Source organism: Mustela lutreola, chromosome 10 (genome assembly GCF_030435805.1).
Source record: "Mustela lutreola isolate mMusLut2 chromosome 10, mMusLut2.pri, whole genome shotgun sequence".
NCBI classification, from domain to species: domain Eukaryota; kingdom Metazoa; phylum Chordata; class Mammalia; order Carnivora; family Mustelidae; genus Mustela; species Mustela lutreola.
Window position 1 is genome coordinate 75,414,945 of NC_081299.1, and position 22,250 is coordinate 75,437,194.

General features: G+C 37.8%; 1 protein-coding gene across 1 annotated transcript; it reads right to left on the reverse strand.

The window, feature by feature from the left end:
* Positions 1 to 420: 420 nt before the first annotated feature.
* GBP6 (guanylate binding protein family member 6) lies at positions 421 to 21,432 on the reverse strand. The gene is made up of 12 exons (XM_059136269.1): positions 21,415 to 21,432; positions 21,195 to 21,286; positions 14,213 to 14,429; positions 12,895 to 13,022; positions 8,409 to 8,518; positions 8,015 to 8,211; positions 6,423 to 6,668; positions 5,386 to 5,666; positions 4,483 to 4,695; positions 2,895 to 2,997; positions 2,400 to 2,593; positions 421 to 1,211 (listed from the first exon to the last, which is right to left on the reverse strand). The coding sequence occupies exons 3-12, from the start codon at positions 14,400 to 14,402 to the stop codon at positions 975 to 977; spliced, it is 1,899 nt and encodes a 632-aa protein (XP_058992252.1). The 5' UTR covers positions 14,403 to 14,429; positions 21,195 to 21,286; positions 21,415 to 21,432; the 3' UTR covers positions 421 to 974.
* Between the last annotated feature and the right edge of the window lie 818 nt (positions 21,433 to 22,250).

Below are 22,250 nucleotides of genomic sequence, written 5' to 3' on the forward strand. Positions count from 1 at the left end.
GATGCCATTCTGTTCTTCTCAGAAGGAACCAATGATACCAGTTTCAACAAATATTCCAGAGATATTTTATGTGTACATAGATAGGTATGATTGCATATAATATTTTTTTACAGTGAACACATTATACACACTGTTTTATTCCTTATCTCTTTGCTTTGTAATATAGCTTCAAGATTTCCTATATTTGTACAAATAGAGCTCTGCTCTATTTATTTATTGGCTCATAATATTCCAGTGTTCATACTAGCCCATGTTCAATTTATATTACCAATTTATATAGATAGTTACTTAAACAATCAAATTAAGCAATCTTTCATTATTTAAAGTGATGACTCAGTGGATTTTATAAATATTTATAATTTTGCACATATAAATTTACAGAAAATTTTTTTTTAAAGATTTTGTTTTATTTATTTGACAGATAGAGATCACAAGTAGGCAGAGAGGCAGGCAGAGAAAGAGGGAGGAGGAAGGACGCTCCCTGCCAAGCAGAGAGCCCAATGCGGGGCTCAATCCCAGGACCCAAAGGCAGAGAGGTTTTAACCCACTGAGCCACCCAGGTGCCCTAAATTTCCTAAAAGTTAACATGTTATATCAACTGTACATGAGTTTATTCTATCTAATGTGGACCAGGCATTAATATCCTCTTGTATGCACTTTTAATATATTTTTTTAAAGATTTTTATTTATTTATTTGACAGAGAGAGAGAGAGAGATCACAAGAGATCACAAGTAGGCCAGCAAAGGGGGGGGGGCATGCTCCCTGCTGAGCAGAGAGCCTGTTGTGGGGCTTGATCTCAGGACCTTGAGATCATGACCTGAGCTGAAGGCAGAGGCTTAACCCACTGGGCCACCCAGGCAGCCCCCCAAGCAATTTTTATATTTAAAACTTTGATGAATAGAAGTGAAAAACATGTGCATCAAGATTAGGTCACCATATATAGCCACATTCTTTAATTTCTTTAAAAGGAGAGCTAATTCTTTTTAAGTAGTGAGGTCACACCGCGCACAATATTATCAATATTATGTAACATTCTAACAGGAGAAATAAATATTGAAACAATCTCATTGCCAACTTTCTCCAAGACTTGTGAAAACCAGGGAGTATCATTATTTTTAGTAGCTTCAACCCTAGATTTCAACTGCTTTATCTCTTCATTCATCTCTTCAGATTTCTTTCTAAATCCTTCATTGAGCAGATCACGTTGAACCTAAACAGAAAGTGAGAAGTAAAAATTTAAAATTACCATATTTTTTTCAAGAATTGTACTTCATATATAAAAATGTGGTTAAACTATCTTTGTTTTAGTCCTAAAATTGTTTCTGCTGAATCTAGAAAGGAGAATTTTGTATTGAGGAATATTTCCTGACTTGGACCTAAACATTGAGAAGAAACATAATTTAAAAACTTACTGAAGTTCACACACCATTAAGGTTTTCCAGGATGCTAAGCCGATATGAGGACAAAGGTAACATGTTTCCGTAAAAAACAACAACAACAACAACAACAAAACAGTTGGAAGGTAGCCTTGGTTTGATATGGTCACCCAAATAGTAGAAATGATGGGAACTTATAAGCTCTTATAGAAATCTATCATAAACATGTCTTGAAAGATAATGAGAGAATTCCTCCCTATGCCATCTGATAACTTGAGTAAACCACCCACACCTGGACACAATATAGCAAATTTAGAAGCTGTCAATTCCCTGTGTTTTTAAGTCTGTACATTTCTGATAGTTAAATGTCAGCATAGATCTATCTTACAGTCTTTGGGCAGTCATAGTGTTTCTTATAATTGTCAGTGATCTTGATAAAGCATACCATTGCTGCTTGTATTAAATACATATGGATCTTCAGAATTTAAGAAACAAGTCAGAGGACCATAGGGGAAGAGAGGAAAAAATAAAACTATGAAACCAGAGAGGGAGACAAACCATAAGAGACTCTTAAACTTGGGAAAAAATTTTTTAATTAAAAAAAAATACATATGGTTGGAATATCTATTTACTCAAGCCTCATGAAACCATTTTAAAATCCCCCAAATAGCAATTCAAATGCTATCTATATTCTCCAAGAGCTTGGAGGTGCCCTACGCATCCTCAACTCTCTAGAGTCTACATATTTAGAGTGGAATTCAAAGGCTTTTTTAGAAAAGAAGGAGGAGGAGGAGGGGAAAGGGCAGGAAGAGGATGAGGAGGAGGAAGAGGAGAGGAAGGAGAGGCAGAAGGAAAGGGAGAGGGAGAAGAATTCAAAGAACTCAAGGTTTTAATAAGTCACAAGCAGTTAATGGCAAGAGTGCTTCCTTCTATGAGCTCCATACCTGTAACCTTCACCCATCCTTTCCTGAGGTACCAGAAGAAGGACCGCCAAGCATTACCAAGGCCATGGGCAGACCTACCTTCAGCTTATGCTCCAAAATCATATTCTGTTCTTTAATTAGGTTTTCTCTCTCCTTCTTCATCTTCTTTTCCAGTTGGACTATGTTTTCCTGGAGACTCCTCTGTTGCGCCTCCATCTGCTGTTGCTGCTCCAGTAGTTTCTGTTTTAGCATCTCCTGTTCTCTCTCAGCGGCCTCCTTGCTGAGCCGCTCCTCTGCCCCAAGGAAAGTTTAGAGAGGGAAGATAATTAAGCAAGGATTTATATCTATCTAAGCTCAGAGACAAAATCAAATTGGAAGGGAAAGTGGAAAATCTCTGAATCATTCATGTCCTCACTATTGGAACCACATTTCAGAATATTTTGGGAAAGTCCCTGTCTGGCTGCCAAACAATCATAACGTTCCTTGTTTTTAGACTTAGCAGAGTTGTTCCAAGAAGAGAAAGCTCCTTGTTTTGCCCTCACACCTGCCTGAGGGCTATACCCAACCCATTGTGAGCCAAGCCCTGCCCCATACCTGCTATGGCCTTCTCCCCATCAGTGAGGGCTTTATCTGCCTGCCAGATGGATTTCTCTATTGAAGCCTGTGACTGCAGAAAGCTCTGGAGGACCTCATTCGCCTGAGGAACCAAGAAGAAGCAAAGAACTTAGAGTTCCACTATGGAGATTAGTGCTGCAAAAACAAGTATGTCCATATGATTTTTGCTTCATGCTTAAAATTCTACAGTGGCTCACTACAAGGTGTCCAAGCTCCTTAGTGTGACCAGAGACTCTCCATAGCTCCTGCTTCCTGTCTCCCTCCAGGCTCTCCCCTCGTGCTACTTCCTTCTACGTACTCTAGGTTCCAGCCAGTCAGAAATATGTTCAGTTCTATAAATCCACAGACTCTGATTCTTTGATATATTTGGCTTCTCACTGGGAAATGCTGCCTCTAATTTGTGCTCTTGCTCTCCTCTGTCATTTGCTGGCTTACTTTAGGCAAGTTATTTTAACCTGCTTGTGCCTCTCATTTCAGATCTATAAAATGTTGACAATAAATATAGACATTTCTAATGTTGTTTGAAGGATTAAACTTAAGAGTCTAGGGAAACAGCTTTACATTATGCCTGTAAGAAATAAGAGTCCAATATATATTAGTTGCATTATTATTTAATTATTTTTATGTTTGTACCTCAACCTATGTAGCCCATTTTTCTTATTTATTCTTTATTATTATACTATTTTTAATTTGAGTATAGTTGACGCACAATGTTATGCTAGGTTGGGGTGTACAACATTGTGGTTCTAAAGTTCTCACATTATGCTATGTTCACCACAGGTGTAGCCACCATCCAGCTCACTATATCACTATCACAATTTGTTGATTGTATTCCTTGTGCTGTGCGTTTCATTCTCATGACTAATTCATTCCATAACTGGAAACCTGTATCTCTCACCACCCTTTACCCATTTTGTCCTTTCTACCAACCCATTCCCCTTGGCAACCACCTGTTTGTTCTCTGTGTTTATTGGTCTGATTCTTTTTGTTTGCTTATTCATTTGTGTGTGTGTGTGTGTGTGTGTTTTATTTTTCCACTTATGAGTGAAATCATATGGTATTTCTCTTTCTCAGTCTGACTTATTTCACTTAGCATAATATCCTTTAGGTCCATCTATGTTGTCTCAGATGGCACGATCACATTCTTTCTATGGCTGCATAATAGTGCACCATATGGAGACCATCGTCACAGGTTGATATGTGTTATAACTTTGTATGCAATTGTCCGTGTATTTACTTCCTCTCTTACATTTGATCATATACTTAAGTACAATGACTCTAACTTGTAAATTGTCAGCACTTGGAATAGTCAATGCTGTGTTGTTGGATGAAGAAATGAGTAATTTCTATTCCATCTCTTGTGGGTTTCAGAAATCCATACTCTTTTGGGGGGGAATAAGCATTTCCACTCTTCGCAGGAGTAAATAGTAAATAGTGGACCTCAGAAGCTAAAACTGTCATGATATCCCCATGCTGTTGTCACTCACAACAGGGGCTGTGCTCTCAGATTATTTGAAGACCCCTTAGACTCCATTATGTAGGCTCCCCATGCTCCCCTATTCCTCACCTTCACTCCTTTCCTGGGCACTTGTGAATATTTCCATTCAATACTTTCTTTTGCTTCCCTGTAGAGCTTGTATCCCCCAGGAACAGAGAAAGTTCCTGCTGAAATACTTTCCGTTAGGACCTGTGACATTTCATCAAGGATGGACTGGCAGTATTTAAGGGATGCCTCTTCATTCTGCTGCAAGAAATGCTCTTTCTTATCCTTTATGAGTTCCTACAAGGGGAAAGTAGAGAGATGTCACCTGAAGAAAGGAACAGAAACAATACCATTCCAAAGAATCTGGTAGAAGGATTGGTCTGTGGTCCTCATGAGAAAAGTGTTCTGTTGCAGAAGGACATGGAATAAAACAGGAATCCCAAGACTTGACTTAATCACAACCTTGAATGCTCTTTGCAAGACTCTGGGCAAGTTTCTTAAACTTCCTGGTTCTTCTGAAATGTTGGAGTTGTATTGCCTAATCTCTGGGGCTCCTTGCCATTGGAGCATTCAGTGATTTCATTGTCAATGATACAGTGATACAACAAGGAGCAATATAAGTTGAAAATGACCTGGAATGAGCATCTGATAAGAGAAAATTTGCTTTGTGATAATGGGAGTATGTTCCAGAAAGCAACCATGCTTAGGAATGACTTTTGGGTGTTGTGGGCAGGCTTGGAATTCATTGATGTATTTAAAGATCGGGAAGATATCTATACTTCAGAGATCAGAGAGATTACTAGATAACGTGCTTTAGTATAGGGAGTAAAAAAACAAAGAAATGTAGTCCTTTGAAACTATCTTTCACATAAGAATCCAGATTTCTTTATCCTTGAGTAAGATATGAGCCATGGGTCAATAAAAGCACTTCTAGGCTTCATTCTTCAAAAGGAAGAGTCCTGAAGAATAATTACTAAGACACATTACCACAAGAGACTTCTGGAACTCCTGCTTGTCATCCTTGAAGGAATGCTTCATGAACACTTCAATGGCTTCCTTCTCACAGTCTGCATGCACATCCAGCAGCTCCTGGAGCGTGTCTGTGGGGAGTGTCAGTCGCTGGGACATCTGCTCACTGTAGTGGTTGGCTGCCTTCTGCACGGCCTCAGAGTTCTCAAGCTGGGCTAGAGTTGTCACTGCATTCTCCACACAAGGCACTGCTCCAGTATTGATGGTATCCACATAGGTCACCACCAGAGTCTTCAGCCCTGAATGAACCAGGATATTGAAAGGATAAAGATCAAATTATTATCCCATAGGATTCCAGATTCTGAGACTACATTTCTGAAGTCACGTGTACTCGTACCTACCACCCTCTTCACCCCACCCTCTGCCACACAGCCCTGCCTCCTCCTATCTTCATCTTTGTTTTCCTATTGACTTTAAATTTTTATGGTCTGCAGGTCACATGGCTAAAAAAATTAAAAATTTACCTTTATCCAACATACTAAAAGGTATCTGGAAAACATAATTTCTGATTAAAAAATTAAAAGCAAATTAAATTATATATGTATACAGATGGGGAAGGGTAAATCAGATTATATTTGTTCCAAATTCTGAAGCTTCCAGTGGATTTTCACCAATTTATTGGATACTATTTATTTTTGTACTGCTCTACACACCCAAAATGTTTGTTTATTTATTTATTTATTTATTATTACAAATAAAGCTTATCAGATGGGACTTCTTTTGGGAAAAAAAGGAAATATATTCTGTTTTTATATTGTTAGTGATTTTTTTCTGATCAGTGGAAGTTTTTTTTTTTTCAGATAAGTCAATGACACAGATATCAGTGACAAAGTGTGCAGTTTTGGAGAGGAATTTGTAAACTCCTAAAAGTGAGATAATTATAAAACAAACACATCTCTTCATGGAGTGAGAATGTGTGTATACCTAGAATTCCATATAGAATCAACCAAAAATGTTGATATTATGCCCCACAGAAATGGGAAAAGGAGACTCACCATTTCCAGTGATTGTGACTCCCTCTCTGAGAGTCTTGGTCCTTGCCTGGGTGTGGATGTAAGAACAAAAATTGTTTGCTTGTGTCAGGAATTTAGGATCCAGTTGATGTTCAGGTATATTCTCAATATTAGCTAGGAGTTTTGTTTCATTTACTGGCCGGTCAAAGACAAAACACTTCCGTTTTGGAAAGAAATGCCTGATGCACTCTCTGGGTAGATTGGATGCTTGGATTCTAGCGTTGTTGCCTGAAGGATAGGAACAACAGATTACCTTGGGAACAGTCTTGAGACAAGGGAGCTAATGGTTTTTATGATTGGGATTTTGATTCTTTTCTGTCTCCTGTGCTTGAAACACCTTTAACACAGACATTCAATACTTTCTTGAACTCATACCAATGGTAGCATTTTGGAAAGAAATTAGGGGAGACATCAGTCCAGGTAATTAAAGCCTATGGCTTAGAAGTCCAGACTTAAAAATGGTGGTAGAGTTGTTCATTAGATGTTTACTGAACGAATGGCAAAAAAAAAAAAAAAAGAAAAAAAAAAGAAAAAAAAAATCAAGAGTCAAATGTAACTTCTTGGTCTAAGGTAGAAACTGAGCTTGGGACCAAGTGCCACAATCAAGGGATAATGGAGCAGGTTTAGGAACAACAGTATTAAGCATATTCATACACTGGTTATTGAAGGAAAACTTCTTTGATGCTAGAAATAATTTGCACAATGTTAGCTATTTTATTTCACAAAAACCTCAGAAGAGTAAATGTAACTAAAATGTAATTCTAGGATGTCACCACTACTCTGCAAACTCCTTGAGGTAAAGGGCTAGATTTGATTTAATAGCATTCCTCTTCGGCCTAGCCAGTTTCTCATTAAATGTTTTCAGAAACTCTAAGTAGAAAACTGAAAGCAAGAATGAATAAATCAGAATTGATCTTTCCCTCAAGGTTTAATGAGATCTATACCATTATAAATGTAACCCATTAAGATAATTTATTATTTCAAAATTATAACATGGACAAATATATGGGAATTAAGAGAAAACTATGATATATACAGTAAAATGAATGTTCTGATAATTATCAGAAATATTGAAAAGGTATAGATTGAAAAGGCATACTTCTTCAGGTTTACTTGGAACACATAGTCATTTTTTATGTGATATATCTATGCAGGTATTAGAAAATTATATCCTTCTTTGAGAAGATTAATATCTAACTGTAAAATACATTTTTATTGAAATATATTCTATATATAGTAATATGTTGATTTTCCATATAATTTCATGCCTAATGTGTTACAGTCAGTTGTTTTCTTCAACACAGAAGCCAAAGTAAGGAACATGTATCTGGTCTTTGGAAAGTTAAAGCACCCAGTGAAATCTGGTAGCTACATTAGCCATTGTTTAAAGAACAGATCAGTTTTGAATAATTTCATTCTGGCCTAGGCTCTGCTTTTCAACCTAAGCTCAAGTCACCATTTCAACAGACTTTAATCTAGTTTTGAATACAAATGCTATCCCAAAGATAACAGACTCTGTTCAGCAGCTCCCACCCTCTATTGTACCACCCACTGCCCAGGCCATGTTCTAATACCTGGTATCAGCTTCAAGGCATTCTCCAGGTACTCATCTTCTGTGATAGGATGATCATTTAACTTCAGCTCCAGAGTAAAATCCCGTACAGCCCAGATAAAGTCTGGAAAAAAACTCACAAACTCCGTAGAATCTTCTGTTCCATCCTTTTCTGGGGAGGACTTTGCCCTGATTAGTTCTGTGAGCTCTGTCACATAACTAGGACTCAAGTTAAGGAAAAGGAAGTTCCCACTCATCATTCCCACTTTCCTCTAACAAAAAATTATAAACTCTCTCCTTGGCCCTGGGTCCCTCTGCTCCACCAAAAGCAGCTAAGTGACAGGGAAGGAGAAACTAACTAGAACTCTATTCCCATCAACATACTGAGATGAGTGGTTTGGTCCCTGGAAGGATACTGCAGCTGCTCCAGGGCCTGGTGGTTGATGGTGCCCATGCTGTTGTAGACAAAGGTGCTGCACAGAAGCACAGCCAGTGCAAAGATCCATGAGTCATTCTTAGGGTCACCCTAGAAAGCACATTAGAGCAAGAGTTTTAGGAGTTTAGTCTTTAGAAATTCATTCAGACACTTCTTCTATCAGTCTTCTATTACTTTAGCTAACATTCTTGCCATGCAAAGAAATAAGTTTGAAGACAGACATATATACAGATATCAACTTTGACAATTATAAAGACATTTTTTGTGATTGTGAGTCTTCCATCTATAAAGAGATTCCAATATGGCATAGGTTTCTTTTTCCTCAATTGGATGAAATAAAGTAACATATATAGAAAAACTAGTACAGTACCTGGTGTGCAATGGTGAGTGATAGCATTTATTCATTCTATGTAGAGCTATATAAAATATACCAAAGTTGCTATAACTGGGAATTCAAATTATATTCAATTAAATTCCACAAATGTTTATAGGAAGCTACTGAGTGTATCCCACCGCTTTTTTATTTAAGAAGCGAACTTGAAAATGGCAATAGTTACTTTCAGGGTGACTGTTTTAAAGTGGTGACAAGCATCCATAACAATGAATGTAATAAAGATGACAATACCTATAAAGATATTAGTAATCTTATATTTTAGTAATGTCCATAAGCAGTGGAACCTATAGCTGTAATAGAAATGATGGAAGACCATTCCATGCTCTTGGATCAGAAGAATAAACATTGTTAAAATGTCTGTACTGCCTAGAGCAATCTATACTTTTAATGCTATTCCGATCAAAATTCCACTAGTATTCTTCAAGGAGCTGGAGCAAAGAATCCTAAAATTTGTATGGAATCAGAAGAGACCCCAAATCACTAAGGAAATGTTGAAAAACAAAAATAAAGCTGGGGGCATCACGTTACCTGATTTCAAGCTTTATTACAAAGCTGTGATCACCAAGACAGCATGGTACTGGCATAAAAACAGACACATAGACCAGTGGAACAGAGTAGAGAGCCCAGATATGGACCCTCAACTCTATGGTCAATTAATCTTCAACAAAACAGGAAAAAATACACAGTGGAAAAAAAGACAGTCTCTTCAATAAATGGTTCTGGGAAAACTGGACAGCTATATGTAGAAGAATGAAACTCGACCATTCTCTTACACCGTACACAAAGATAAACTCAAAATGGATAAAAGACCTCAACGTGAGACAGGAATCCATCAGAATCCTAGAGGAGAACATAGGCAGTAAGTAACCTCTTCGATATCAGCCACAGCAACTTCTTTCAAGATATGTCTCCAAAGGTAAAGGAAACAAAAGTGAAAATAAACTTTTGGGACTTCATCAAAATCAAAAGCTTCTGCACAGCAAAGGAAACAGTCAACAAAACAAAGAGGCAACCCACGGAATGGGAGAAGATAATTGCAAATGACAGTACAGACAAAAGGTTGATATCCAGGATCTATAATGAACTCCTCAACTCAACACACACGAAACAGGCAAACATATCAAAAAATGGGCAGAAGATATGAACAGACACTTCTCCAATGAAGACATACAAATGGCTATCAGACACATGAAAAAATGTTCATCATCACTAGCCCTCAGGGAGATTCAAATTAAAACCACATTGAGATATCACCTTACACCAGTTAGAATGGCCAAAATTAGCAATACAGGAGACAACATGTGTTGGAGAGGATGTGGAGAAAGGGGAACCCTCTTCCACTGTTGGTGGGAATGCAAGTTGGTGCAGCCACTTTGGAGAACAGTGTGGAGATTCCTCAAGAAATTAAAAATCGAACTTCCCTATGACCCGGCAATTGCACTCCTGGGTATTTACCCCAAAGATACTGATGGAATGAAAAGAAGGGCCATCTGTACCCCAATGTTTATAGCAGCAATGGCCACGGTCGCCAAACTGTGGAAAGAACCAAGATGCCCTTCAACAGACGAATGGATAAGGAAGATGTGGTCCATATACACTATGGAGTATTATGCCTCCATCAGAAAGGATGAATACACAACTTTTGTAGCAACATGGACAGGACTGGAAGAGCTTATGCTGAGTGAAATAAGTCAAGCAGAGAGAGTCAATTATCATATGGTTTCACTTATTTGTGGAGCATAACAAATATCATGGAGGACAAGGGGAGATGGAGAGGAGAAGGGAGTTGGGGGAAATTAGAAGGGGAGGTGTATCATGACAGACTATGGGCTCTGAAAAACAATCTGAGGGTTTTGAAGGGGCAAGGGGTAGGAGGTCGGGGTACCAGGTGGTGGGTATTATAGAGGGCACAGATTGCATGGAGCACTGGGTGTGGTGCAAAAATAATGAATACTGTTATGCTGAAAATAAAAAATAAATTTAAAAAAATAAAGAGAAATGAAGATTTAGAATTTTATCAAGGAAGGCCAGAACTGTGGAACTTAGAGAAAGAGTATATGTTATGAAGGCTTACTGGAAGTCTTGAGCTGAATTTCAAGAACTCGTCAAATACAGACATGAAGAAACACAGACTTCATTCTCAGCATGTCTCATGTGCATGTTGTTTCTTAATACATGTGTATTAATATATGTGTGTGTTTGTGGGTCTTTGATTCCACATATGAGTGAAATTATGAGGTATTTGTCTTTCTCAGTCTGACTTATTTCACTTAGGATAATACTCTCTAGGTCTCTCCATGCTGTTGGCAATGGCACAATCTCATCCTTTTTTATGTCTTTGTAATATTCCATTGTGTATTTATACCACATCTTCCTTATCCATTTGTCTACTAATGAACTCTTAGGTTGTTTCCATATCTTGGCTATTGTAAATAATGCTGCAGTAAACAGAGGGGTACATATACCTCTTTGGATTAGTGTTTTCCTCTTCTTTTGGTAAATAGTAATGGAATTATTGAAACGTATGGTATTTCTACTTTTAACTTCTTGAGAAACCTCCATACTGATTTCCACAAATTAAAAATTAATAGAAAAAGAAATAGATAATTTCTAACTCCTCTTTTGGAATAAATGGAGAGCTACAGAAATTTAAATACCATTTCCAAGTAAGTCTCAATGTAAGGCACATAAGGAGTAATCATTCATTTCACCCATTAGTAGCAAGTTAAAAAAAAAAAAATTCATCCGAAAATGTTTGTTATAGGACAAACACATGCTGTTGTTGCTGTTCAAAGACTTATTTACCTATTTGGGAGAAAGAGAGCCAGAGTGGGGAGGAGAAGGAGAGAGTCTTGAAGTAGAATAGACTCTGCCATGAGTGTGGAGCTGGGTGGGGCTGAATCTCACCACCCCAAGGTCACACCTAAGCCAAAACTGAGAGTCAGTGTACCAGCTGTGCCAGATCTGGTGCCCCCAAACACTTGCTTTTATAGAACCAGCACATTCAGAGGTATCTCAAAGTCTTCTGTAATGCTCTTTGGGTAGATGATGAATTTCACCATAAGAAATGTAAACATAATCTCTTAACTCCACACCTCTAATACACACTTCATCTGGAAGATAAATCAGAAATATTTCTTCTCCTAGGATGGAGTTGATGTTTCTCCTCTTTCCCATTAAGGCACCCTTATGTTTAACATAAGTGGTACAGACTATGTGTGCTGCCCATATCACTTTGTAAAATTGAAGGACTGATTCCCCCAGCTAGTGGGAGTGCTGATGGAAGAAAAATTATTCTGTTAATTAGAAAGGCTTCCAGAGTAGGCTTTCCATGATTTATCCGCACCCTTGTCCCAACTCAGGATAAAAATCATCCCAGCAAGAGAACTCCCATGGAAGTGACAGAAGTCAACAACTGCATTGTGATACAACTTTTTCCTCTCTCCAACTTGCTTCTTTCCCAGTCAAATTTTATTAAATCTGACTGCATTTGTGTGGTCTTCTCAACTGGACTGAAGATGCATTGAGGGTAGGACATTTATTGTAGTGACTGTCATCTAAAGTAGTAAGCCAGGAGACTTCAACTTAGCTATTCAATAATTATTTCTTAAATTTAATCAAATACTTCAGAGCCCCTTGGTGGTTCAGTCAGCTGAGCATCTGACTCTTGGTTTCAGCTCAACTCATGATCTGCAGGTCATGTGATCAAGCTCTAAATCAGGGTCTGTGCTCAGCAGGGAGTCTACTTGAGATTCTCTCTCTCTCACTCAGCCCCTCCAATGACTCACAGTCTTAATATATCTCACTATCTCTCAAATAAATAAATAAGTGTTTTAAAAAATATTTATAAAATAATTCAAATGATTCAACCAGTATCAAGAAATAAAAGATTTTATCTAATATACCATATCTTACCTAGAAGTGAACTTTAAAGAAACCAGAATGCCTTATTTATTATTATTGGATTTCTAGATTTTGCAAATAGATCACAACAGTTAAATTACAAAAATATCATGAAGAAGTAAGGAGCAAATACAGAATAAAAGGGGTTTACCTGTGACTGTCTTCTTACCTTTTCCACATCACCCAGGCCCTCGGTATCCAGAAGGACCAGGGTGTGGTTTGGCTTGCAGGGGTGAGGCACACACCATATCCAGATGCCCTTGGTTTTAGACTGCACTGTAGAGCCCAGAGGGAAACCTGCAAGGGGAGGGGAGAAGGCAACATACAGTGACAGGAGATTCATCTAAGCAGCCAGAGGGTACAAAGTCAGACTTTTTGGAATGTAAATAAGTACCCTAGCATACAAGATGGCTCTTTCTCAAATTCCTTAAGGATGTCCCATTTTGTGTCTTCTGATTCAAGGAGGGCAGTGATGCCAGGCAAGTGGTCAAGATGGAGGCAAAGAGCCATTATTGAAGGAAAAATAAATTTGAAAAATGGAAATCACTGATAACCATCAATGAGAATTTTGAGAGAATGTTGAGGCACAAAGTCAGAGAACAGTGAATAAAGAGAAACATGGGAAAAGAAAAAGTAGACAAAGGAAACTGAGATCACATTTTTTTCCAAAGTGATTAAAAAAGGGGGGAGGAAGGTTGTCAACTACAATAGGATGTGAAACCCAGGAAGGAATTTTAAGATGATAGATGTCCTGGGGTCCTTGAGCACAACAGTCAAAAAAGAATTCTTGAGATATTTCATAGTGCAACTTAGTAAGTTTATTCAAGTAGCATGGGGATAAGACCCATTGGCAAAAGAGCTACACTTTTTCTGTATGAAGCTGGTGGTTATATGCTTACAACTCAAGAGGAAGGGGATGTGTAGAGGTATTAGATCATAAATGTATCTTCGAATTTCTATTCATAAACTACTTTTGCAAGATTTCTCTGGTGCTTCTTATTCAGTTCAATAGCAGCTATTGGTGAGGTATACAGGCAGTCCTGAGACTCTTCAAGAATGTAGCAGCCAGCACATATTTGATCCTTATCAGAATTATGCAGGCTATAGGTCAGCCTTCTGGGCTTAAGGTGAACATTTTTCTATTTCTATCCCTCAATGTGTATTCAGACATCTTTATATGTTGATATCCCATAAAAAAGTAAATGTGTTCTAAGGGAGAAGAGATGCAATTATAAGAGCCCAGTACTCGATCAGGTTAAAGAAGGTAGGATCCTGAGCATTAGCAAGGAAGATTTTCCTTAGCAGCAGTAAAACAGCATGGTAACAGATTACATTAAGAGTAATTTAGTGGTGAGAATTAGAATCAGAAGGTTGGTTGATTGTGAGGAGTTTGGTTCTCCTTTCTTGTGACCAGGGAAAAAAAACTAAAGGCATGAGAGATATGGCTAGAGGTAACCAGTTGGCCCCAGGCTGAGTACAACACTCACCTCGGTTCTGTCCTGCAAGACGGTTCATCAAGTAGGATTTGCCGGTACGATACAGTCCTACAATGGCCACCACCACTACTGGTTGAGAAATCCTTTCAAGAATCTGTATAGCTGTCTGGTTCACTGACAGCTGCATATTGTTGTTTTCCACCAGACAAATGGGGGCTGTCATATGGGGTCCAGATGCCATGGCAACCTGCCAACCTAAAAAAGCCTCCTAGTAGAAATAAGATTACAAAGTCATTCTCTGACTTGGAGTTATCCAAAGCACCCATCGGTTTAGGACTAGGTGAAACTTCTGCACTTTCTATGAGACAAAATGTAATCTAGAGTTACAAGACCGCAGAGGGCTTCCTCTATTACTCCCCCAAATTTGTGATGATATTAGTGATGAAACATAGAATATTATCCTTCATAGTTTTGCTTCAATAGTAATAATAAAATTCAAGCAATTGTTACTGTCACTGAGAGCCTACAATATACCAGGCCCTGTGAAACATACCTTACATACTCAGCCTCATTGATACTTATAAGACCCTACAAATTAGAAATTATTGTACCCCTTGTACCCGCTTTACAAAAAAAATAAATGAGTCTAACAAAAGCTGAGTAAGACATAAAGCCAGGGTTAAGCCTAGACAACTGAGCAAACTGGCAAGCTAAGAAGTTCTAAGCTCTTATTTCCCTGAGGACATATAAAAAATAACCAAAATATTGGCTAGAATAATCTTACAGTAGTTCTGCAAAAAGAGTCAAATATCTAAAGCCACCAAGCAAACATCCAGTGAAGAAAAAGCCATATTAAAAATGGTAGGAAATTCTGTGGTATTTCTGCAAAAAGAATAAAGAAGGTGAAAGAAGTGTCTTCTGTGAAACATAACACCTTTCAAACACACTGGAGTTTATGTTAATGAGGTGATTTTGGAACCTACCCTGGATGACCACAGAGGGAAGCATGGTTGCCAAGGGAACCAACCATGTGATTAGAGGGTTCAGCCTCAATCCCAGCCCTGGGGCAGAGAGAAAAGCTGCAGGCTGAGTTAGTAACCAAAGGCCAATGATTTACTCAGTCATGCCTATTTAATGAGGACTACATTAGAAACCTTAACTGAAGGAGTTTAAAGAGCTTTTGGGTTGGTGAACATGTGCATGTACTCAGAGGGTGGTGTGCACAGAGAGAGGATGAGAGGATGGAAGCTCCACACCCTTTTTTTGATACCTTGCCTACACATCTATTATCTTGCTGTTTTGGGGTTATATCCTCTTTCTCTTTCTTTCTTTCTTTCTTTCTTTCTTTCTTTCTTTCTTTCTCTCTTATAAACCAATAGTCTAGTGAGTAAACTGTTTTTCATGAGTTCTGGAAGCTGTTCTAGCAAAGTACTGAATGTGGAGTACAGATGGAGAACATAGCCACTCAGAAGCACAGGTGACAAGCTGGAATTGAGATTGGCACCTGAAGTGGGGCTAGTCCTGTGGGGCTGTGTCCTTACTTTGTAGGGCAGGCACTAACTTCAGACTGTTTGTGTCAGAATTACTTACTGCGGAAGATTGCCCATATATGTGGTGACCAGAAGTGAGGTATTGAGAACAGTGTTGCGAGAAATAGAATTTTTTTCCCTTTTCAGGGTAGAGACAAACAATAGACCATCAAAGGCCCCAAGGAGATTTTCAGAGGGTAATTAAGACATTTAAAAGCAGCACGTATAGGGGGAGATTGAAAAAGCCACACATAAGCTCAGGTAGGATGCGTGCTCAGAAAAGCCCTAAAAAGACTTTTAAGGTTTCTCCCTAGGTTAAGCCTAAGGCTCAAGACCAAGACCCAGCTAATGAGCAAAGACTTCCTTAGTACAAAAGCTGTATACAAAGAATGGAAAAGGTGGCTGTTTCTATAAATGAGCAGTTTTCAACTGAAACAGCAAAAATCACAAGGCATGCAGAGAAATAAGAAAATGCAGCCCATTCAAAGGAAGTAAACAAATGTGGCAGGAAACATCCCTGAAGAAACACAAGCATTGCGTGTTCTAGGCAAAGACTAAAGTAATTTTCTTAACTATACTCAAAAAGCTAAAGGGAAACACAACAAAGTAAATCAGGAAAGTGATATATAAATAAAATCAGTCCAGTTGCAGTGTGTACTGGTGTAAAGATAGGCATATTGACCAATGGAATAGAACAGAGAGACCAGAAATAAATCCTCCCATACATGGCCAAATGATTTTTGACAAGCCTGCTGAGATTTTCCCAATGGGGAAAGCACAGTGTTTTCAAGAAGCGGTGCTGGGGAAATGTGATATTCACATGCAACAGGATGAAGTTGGACCATTATTTTAACACCATTTATAAAATTTATCTCAAAACATATCAAAGATTTAAACAGAAGAGATGAAACTACAAAAATTCATAGAAGCAAACACAGGAGAAAACCTTCGTGGTACTGGATTTGACAATGATATTTTTGGATAGGACACCAAAGGCGTGATCAAAATATGAAAAAATGTTAAATAGGACTTCATCAAAGTTAATAATTTTTGTTTATCAAAGAGCACCTTCAACAGAGTAACAAGGAAACTCATAGAATAAGAGAAGATAACTGATTTATCACATATCTGTTAACGGATTAATATCCAGAATCTTTAAGAACTCTTCCAACTCAGTAATAACAACAAAAACAATGCAATTCAAAAATGGGCAAAGGACTCAGACATTTCTCCCAAGAAGATACCTTTATGCAATAGATTCGTGAAAAGATGTTCAACATCACTAATCATTATGAGAATGCAAATCAAAACCACAGTGAGGTACAACTTCACACCCATTAGCATAGCCATTATCAAAAAAAAAAGAAAACAAAAACAAACTGAACAACTAGCACTGACCAAGATGTAGGAAAAATTGGAACCCTTGTGCATTGCTGGTAGGCATGGAAAATGTTACAACCACTGTGGAAACACTATGCTGGTTCCCCTCAGAGTCTACCATTTGATCCAGCAATTCTGTATCAGGGCATATGTAGAAAAATATCAAAAGTTTGACTCCAAACTCAACACCCAAAAAACAGAAAATCATGTCAAAAAAGAGGCAGATGACATGCACAGATACTTCTCCAAAGAAGACACACAAATGGCTAGCAGACACACGAAAAAATGTTCATCATCATTAGCCACCAGGGAGATTCAAATAAAAACCACATTGAGATACCACCCTATACCAGTTAGAATGGCAAAGATTAACAAGACAGGAAACAACAAATGTTGGAGAGGATGTGGAGAAAGGGGAACCCTCTAACATTGTTGGTGGGAATGCAAGTTGGTGCAGCCACTTTGGAAAACAGTGTGGAGATTCCTCAAAAAATTAAAAATAGAGCTACACTTTGACCCTGCAATTGCACTACTGGGTACTTGCCCCAAAGATACAGTTGTAGTGAAAAGAAGATCCATATGTACCCTAATATTCATGCAGCAGTGTCCACAATTGCCAAACTGTGGAAAGAGCCAAGATGCCCTTGAACAGGCAAATGGATAAAGATGTGGTCCATATATATAATGGATTATTAGGATTATTACTCAGCCATCAGGAAGGATGAATACTCAACTTTTATATCAACATGGATGAGACTGGAGGAGATTATGCTGAGTGAAATAAATCAAGCAGAGAAAGTCAATTATCACATGGTTTTACTTATGGAACATAAGGAATAACATAAGGACATTAGGAGAAGGAAAGGAAAAGTGAAGGGAGGGTTTGGGAGGGGGAGGTGAATCATGAGAGAATATGGATTCTGAGGAACAGAGGGTTTTAGAGGGGAGATGATGGGGGAATGGGTCGGCCTGGTGGTGAATATTAAGGAGGGCACGTTTTGCATGGAGCCCTGGGTGTGGTACATAAACAATGAATCTTGGAACACTGAAAAAATAAAACTAAATTGAAAAAAATTAAAAATAAAAGGAGGGACTCCAACAGATTTTGTACACCAGTATTCATAGCAACAGTATTCATAGTAGCCAAGAAGTGAAAATGTCCATGAAGGGATGAATGGATCAACCAAATGTGTCGTAATCATACAATGGAATATTTTTCAGCTGTAAAAAAGAATGAAATTCTGATACATGTTACAGCATTGATGAACACTGAAGACATTATTCTAAAGTGAAATAAGCCAGACACAGAGGACAAATATTTCATGATTTCACTTACAAGAAGTACCTAAAATAGTCAAAGGCATAGAGACAGAAAGTAGAATAGTGTTTACCATGGGCAAAAGGCAGGGGAATAGGGAGTTACTGTTCAAAGGGTACTGAGTTTCCATTTGAGATGAAAAAAATCTCTGGGGACAGATAGTGGTAATAGTTGTGCAACAGTGAGAATGTATTTAGTGTCACTGAACTATACTCTTAAAATGGCTAAAATGGTAAATTTTATGTTACACATATTTTTTATTACAATTTTAAAGCATTTTTTTAAAAAAACAACAACAACTGGATAATCCATTTCTCTGTCATATGCTACTGCAGCCACTTAGTGGACAGAATGTTCTTCCTTAAAGACATTGATCATCCTGTCAGTTCCTTTATCAGTAGATTAACCTATGTAGCTTCTCTTCATAATCACATATCACATTGTGCTCTCTAGTATTAGAGAGCTGTGAACATGTGAACCCTGCGCTCATCTTTGTCTGCAGGTTGACAAGTACTGGGAATGGGAGTGGTAAGTGGAATGAGGTCAGTCTAAAGAATGTAGCCTCCCTTTCAAACAGGGACGGCAGGAGAATGTCCTGAATCTTGAGATACTACATGCTGAAGTACTTAGCTGAGATGGTCAATTTTTCTGCAAATTACTGCTATGAATGGAAACTATATATATATTTATATATATAACTATATATATATGAGTGTGTGTGTGTATGCAAATATCATTTTATATTATGTAGGGAGACATACACATATATCTAGAGAGATAAAGCAAATCTAGCAAAATGTCACCAGTCGAGAAATCTAGGTGAATAAATAGTATTTGAGATTTTCTTGTAAATGTTTTTTAAATTAAATTTTAATATAAAAAATTAAGTACTTAAGGTAAAATTGTGGTCTCCTGACACATTTTTGATTGCATTATATTAAAATGGTTTTCTAATATTGTGGAGTTACATAACATTTTTGACATAAGAGACTCCATTTTGAAGCTCCATTTTCTTTTCCAAAGAATGAGCTCTTTAACTGGACCAGAGTGGTAACAGTTTCAAGCAATTGCTCATAAAATATCAGCAGAGCAACTGACATGTAGATCATATGAGGACAGTAAAGTTAATGCATACGAGGGACAGCTTCATTTGATAGCACCAGTAACATCATCAACAAGATGGTAATCAGAAGAGCTCCACCAGTCAGCATTAAATCCGTGTTTTTTCTCTACTCTTTATCTAAATAAGAAGATTAGAAGACCCTTCCTTCTTTCTCGTAAAAACCCCATACTTTTCCCACATGAACAGGACACTTTTCTGTTCACCTTAGAATCTGGCTCCCCAAATTACAATTCTGAGACCCCAATAAAGGCCTTTGCTCATCTTCAATTTTACCTCCTTTTCTCGGTTCACAATATGTATTTTTCATAATCAGAATATGTAAACATGCTATTATATTCAAATGTTTCCAATATGCAGTTTTATATTTATATGTCACATATTCAAAAAGTGTCTAACACCAGCTCTATTATTTACTGCTCATGGCCCCTTAAACAATGAGCCTTACCTAGCTAAACCCAAGATTTTAAAGATAATTATAAGGGTAATGTGGATAAAATTATAGGTCCAACCTGGAGGATATTTTGATAATTAAATTAGATACCATAAGCTTTTGTCTAAGCATAGCATGCAGCACAAAATAGGATTTCGGTGTATGTTGAATAAATGGAGATTTATCTGCCAACAATTGCATTGAACAATTTGGTCCTTTGGGCTGCATTTCAACCCACTCCACAAACTACAGATTTCTAAGAAACAAGATCTACAAATAAATTCTTTGTCAGATCAGAACAGTAAGCAAGTTAAGACACATGCTCCTGTCCCACCCTCTTCTGTCTGATTCTTCAGTGTGGGGAGCAATGAACGTGCAGGTAAAACAGAAGCCTTGAACAGCTACGTTGTAATGCCTGAAGGTGCACGGTCCCCTCCTTACAGAGAAGATTAGAAGAAGCTGAGGGAGATGTGACAGGAACAACTGAACAGCTTTATGAAAACAGGTCTGCGGTTTCCTAGCTGTGAATGAGCCACAGAGCTTTTTACTTCAAATGAGCAAAGCGCAACTGTTTGATCCTGTTCAGGACTGGCTTTCAACATTTGAACTGCCCAAGAATCATCCAAAGAAATTGTTAAACCCAGATTCTATACATTTAACAACCGGTGCAGGTGATTCTGATGTTCCTATGAAAAAATCAACAAACACCAGAGGGGGGCAAGGAGACAGAGACAGAGAGAGTGACAACATAGTTATTTTTAACTAATAAAGATCAGTGATGTGGGAACTAAATTTATTTCTACATGGAGATTTACAGAACTCTCAATTTGAAGCTTTCTTAAGTTTGACTAATAGAAAGATCAGAAAGAAACTATCTCTTTAGATTATCATTGCCTGTAAGCTCCTTGATGGACACTGTCTTGTTCTATGAATTCTAATGTCTGCCACAGAGCCTGGTAAGAGTAAGTTAGTAAATTAGTCCCATGGGGACTCCTTCCACTCTAGTTTCTGCTTTCCTGAGCTGACACTGTTCCTGAAGCAGCATATCCAGGGAGACATGGTGTGCTTGGCTGTTCCTTTGCAGCTGATACCGTTTCAGAGGCAGAGCTGAGCTTCCCTAAAACTAAAGCCAGCCAAGACCCTGATGGGTCAGACAAAAGGCAACCTGCCCCTCCTGCCATTCCTCAGTTGTCACTTTCAATCAGAGATCAAGTCCAGTTCAAGACCATGTTGCATATAAAAGGTGCACTTACCTACTATGTAGCACAGCAGGTTCGAGAACAGTCTTAGCTGCTCACTGCTTGCTCACTTGCTCCTTCCACCTTTTAGCTTCCTCGTATAAAAGCTTAAAAAAAAAAAAACAAAAAAAAAAACTAAGGAAGTTAGAAACTTCTACCATTTAAATCATGTGTTAAAATTGAAATTGAAAGTAGAAGTAATTCAGGCAACATGAATCACCAGACTAGACCGTACATGTGGATGTTCAGTTCAGGATGAGATGAAATGAGGGCAAGCCCACAGTACTCAAGAGTCAGATCTTAGTAAACACACTCCCTCAGCTTTCTTTTGTCTTCCCCACCTTTGAGGACTTTGCTGGCCTCTCTTGTTCATATGTCTCTCTCAGTGGGCTTAAGTTTCCTTAACACACAGGAAAAATAGAAAATTCTTGGCACAAATATAAGGAAAGTTGTATAAAGCAAGATTTATTTCAACTATTTTTCTTCTAGTGGGAATTCCTGAGTTCATTTGTCAGTGGAGAGCTTTAAGATTTTAAATATGGTCCCTATTATATAGTGCCAAGGAAAATTGAATGAGCTCTTTAGAATTTTTTTTCTGGACTAATGTATGTTTATTTTTACTTAATTTTTAAAATTTTAATTCCAATGTAGTAAACATACAGTGTTATATTAGTGTCATGTGTACAATATAGTGATTCAGCAATTCCATATATTACTTAGTGCTCATCAAGATAAGGGTACTCTTAATCCCCTTCACCTATTTCACCCAATCCCCATCCACCTCCCCTCTGCTAACCATTAGTTTTTCCTCTATAGTTAAGAGTCTGTTTTGGGGTTGTATCTTTTTTTTCCCTTTATTTGTTTTATTTCCACATATGTTCTCTGGCTTATTTTACTTAGCATTAAATTAAATACTGACGTATTTCTCATTCTCTGGCTTATTTTACTTAGCATTATACTCTCAAGATGCATACGTATTGTTGCCAATGGCAATATTTCATTCTTTTTATGGCTGAATAATATTCCATTATAAATATACCGCCTCTTCTTAACCCATTCATCTATTTTTGG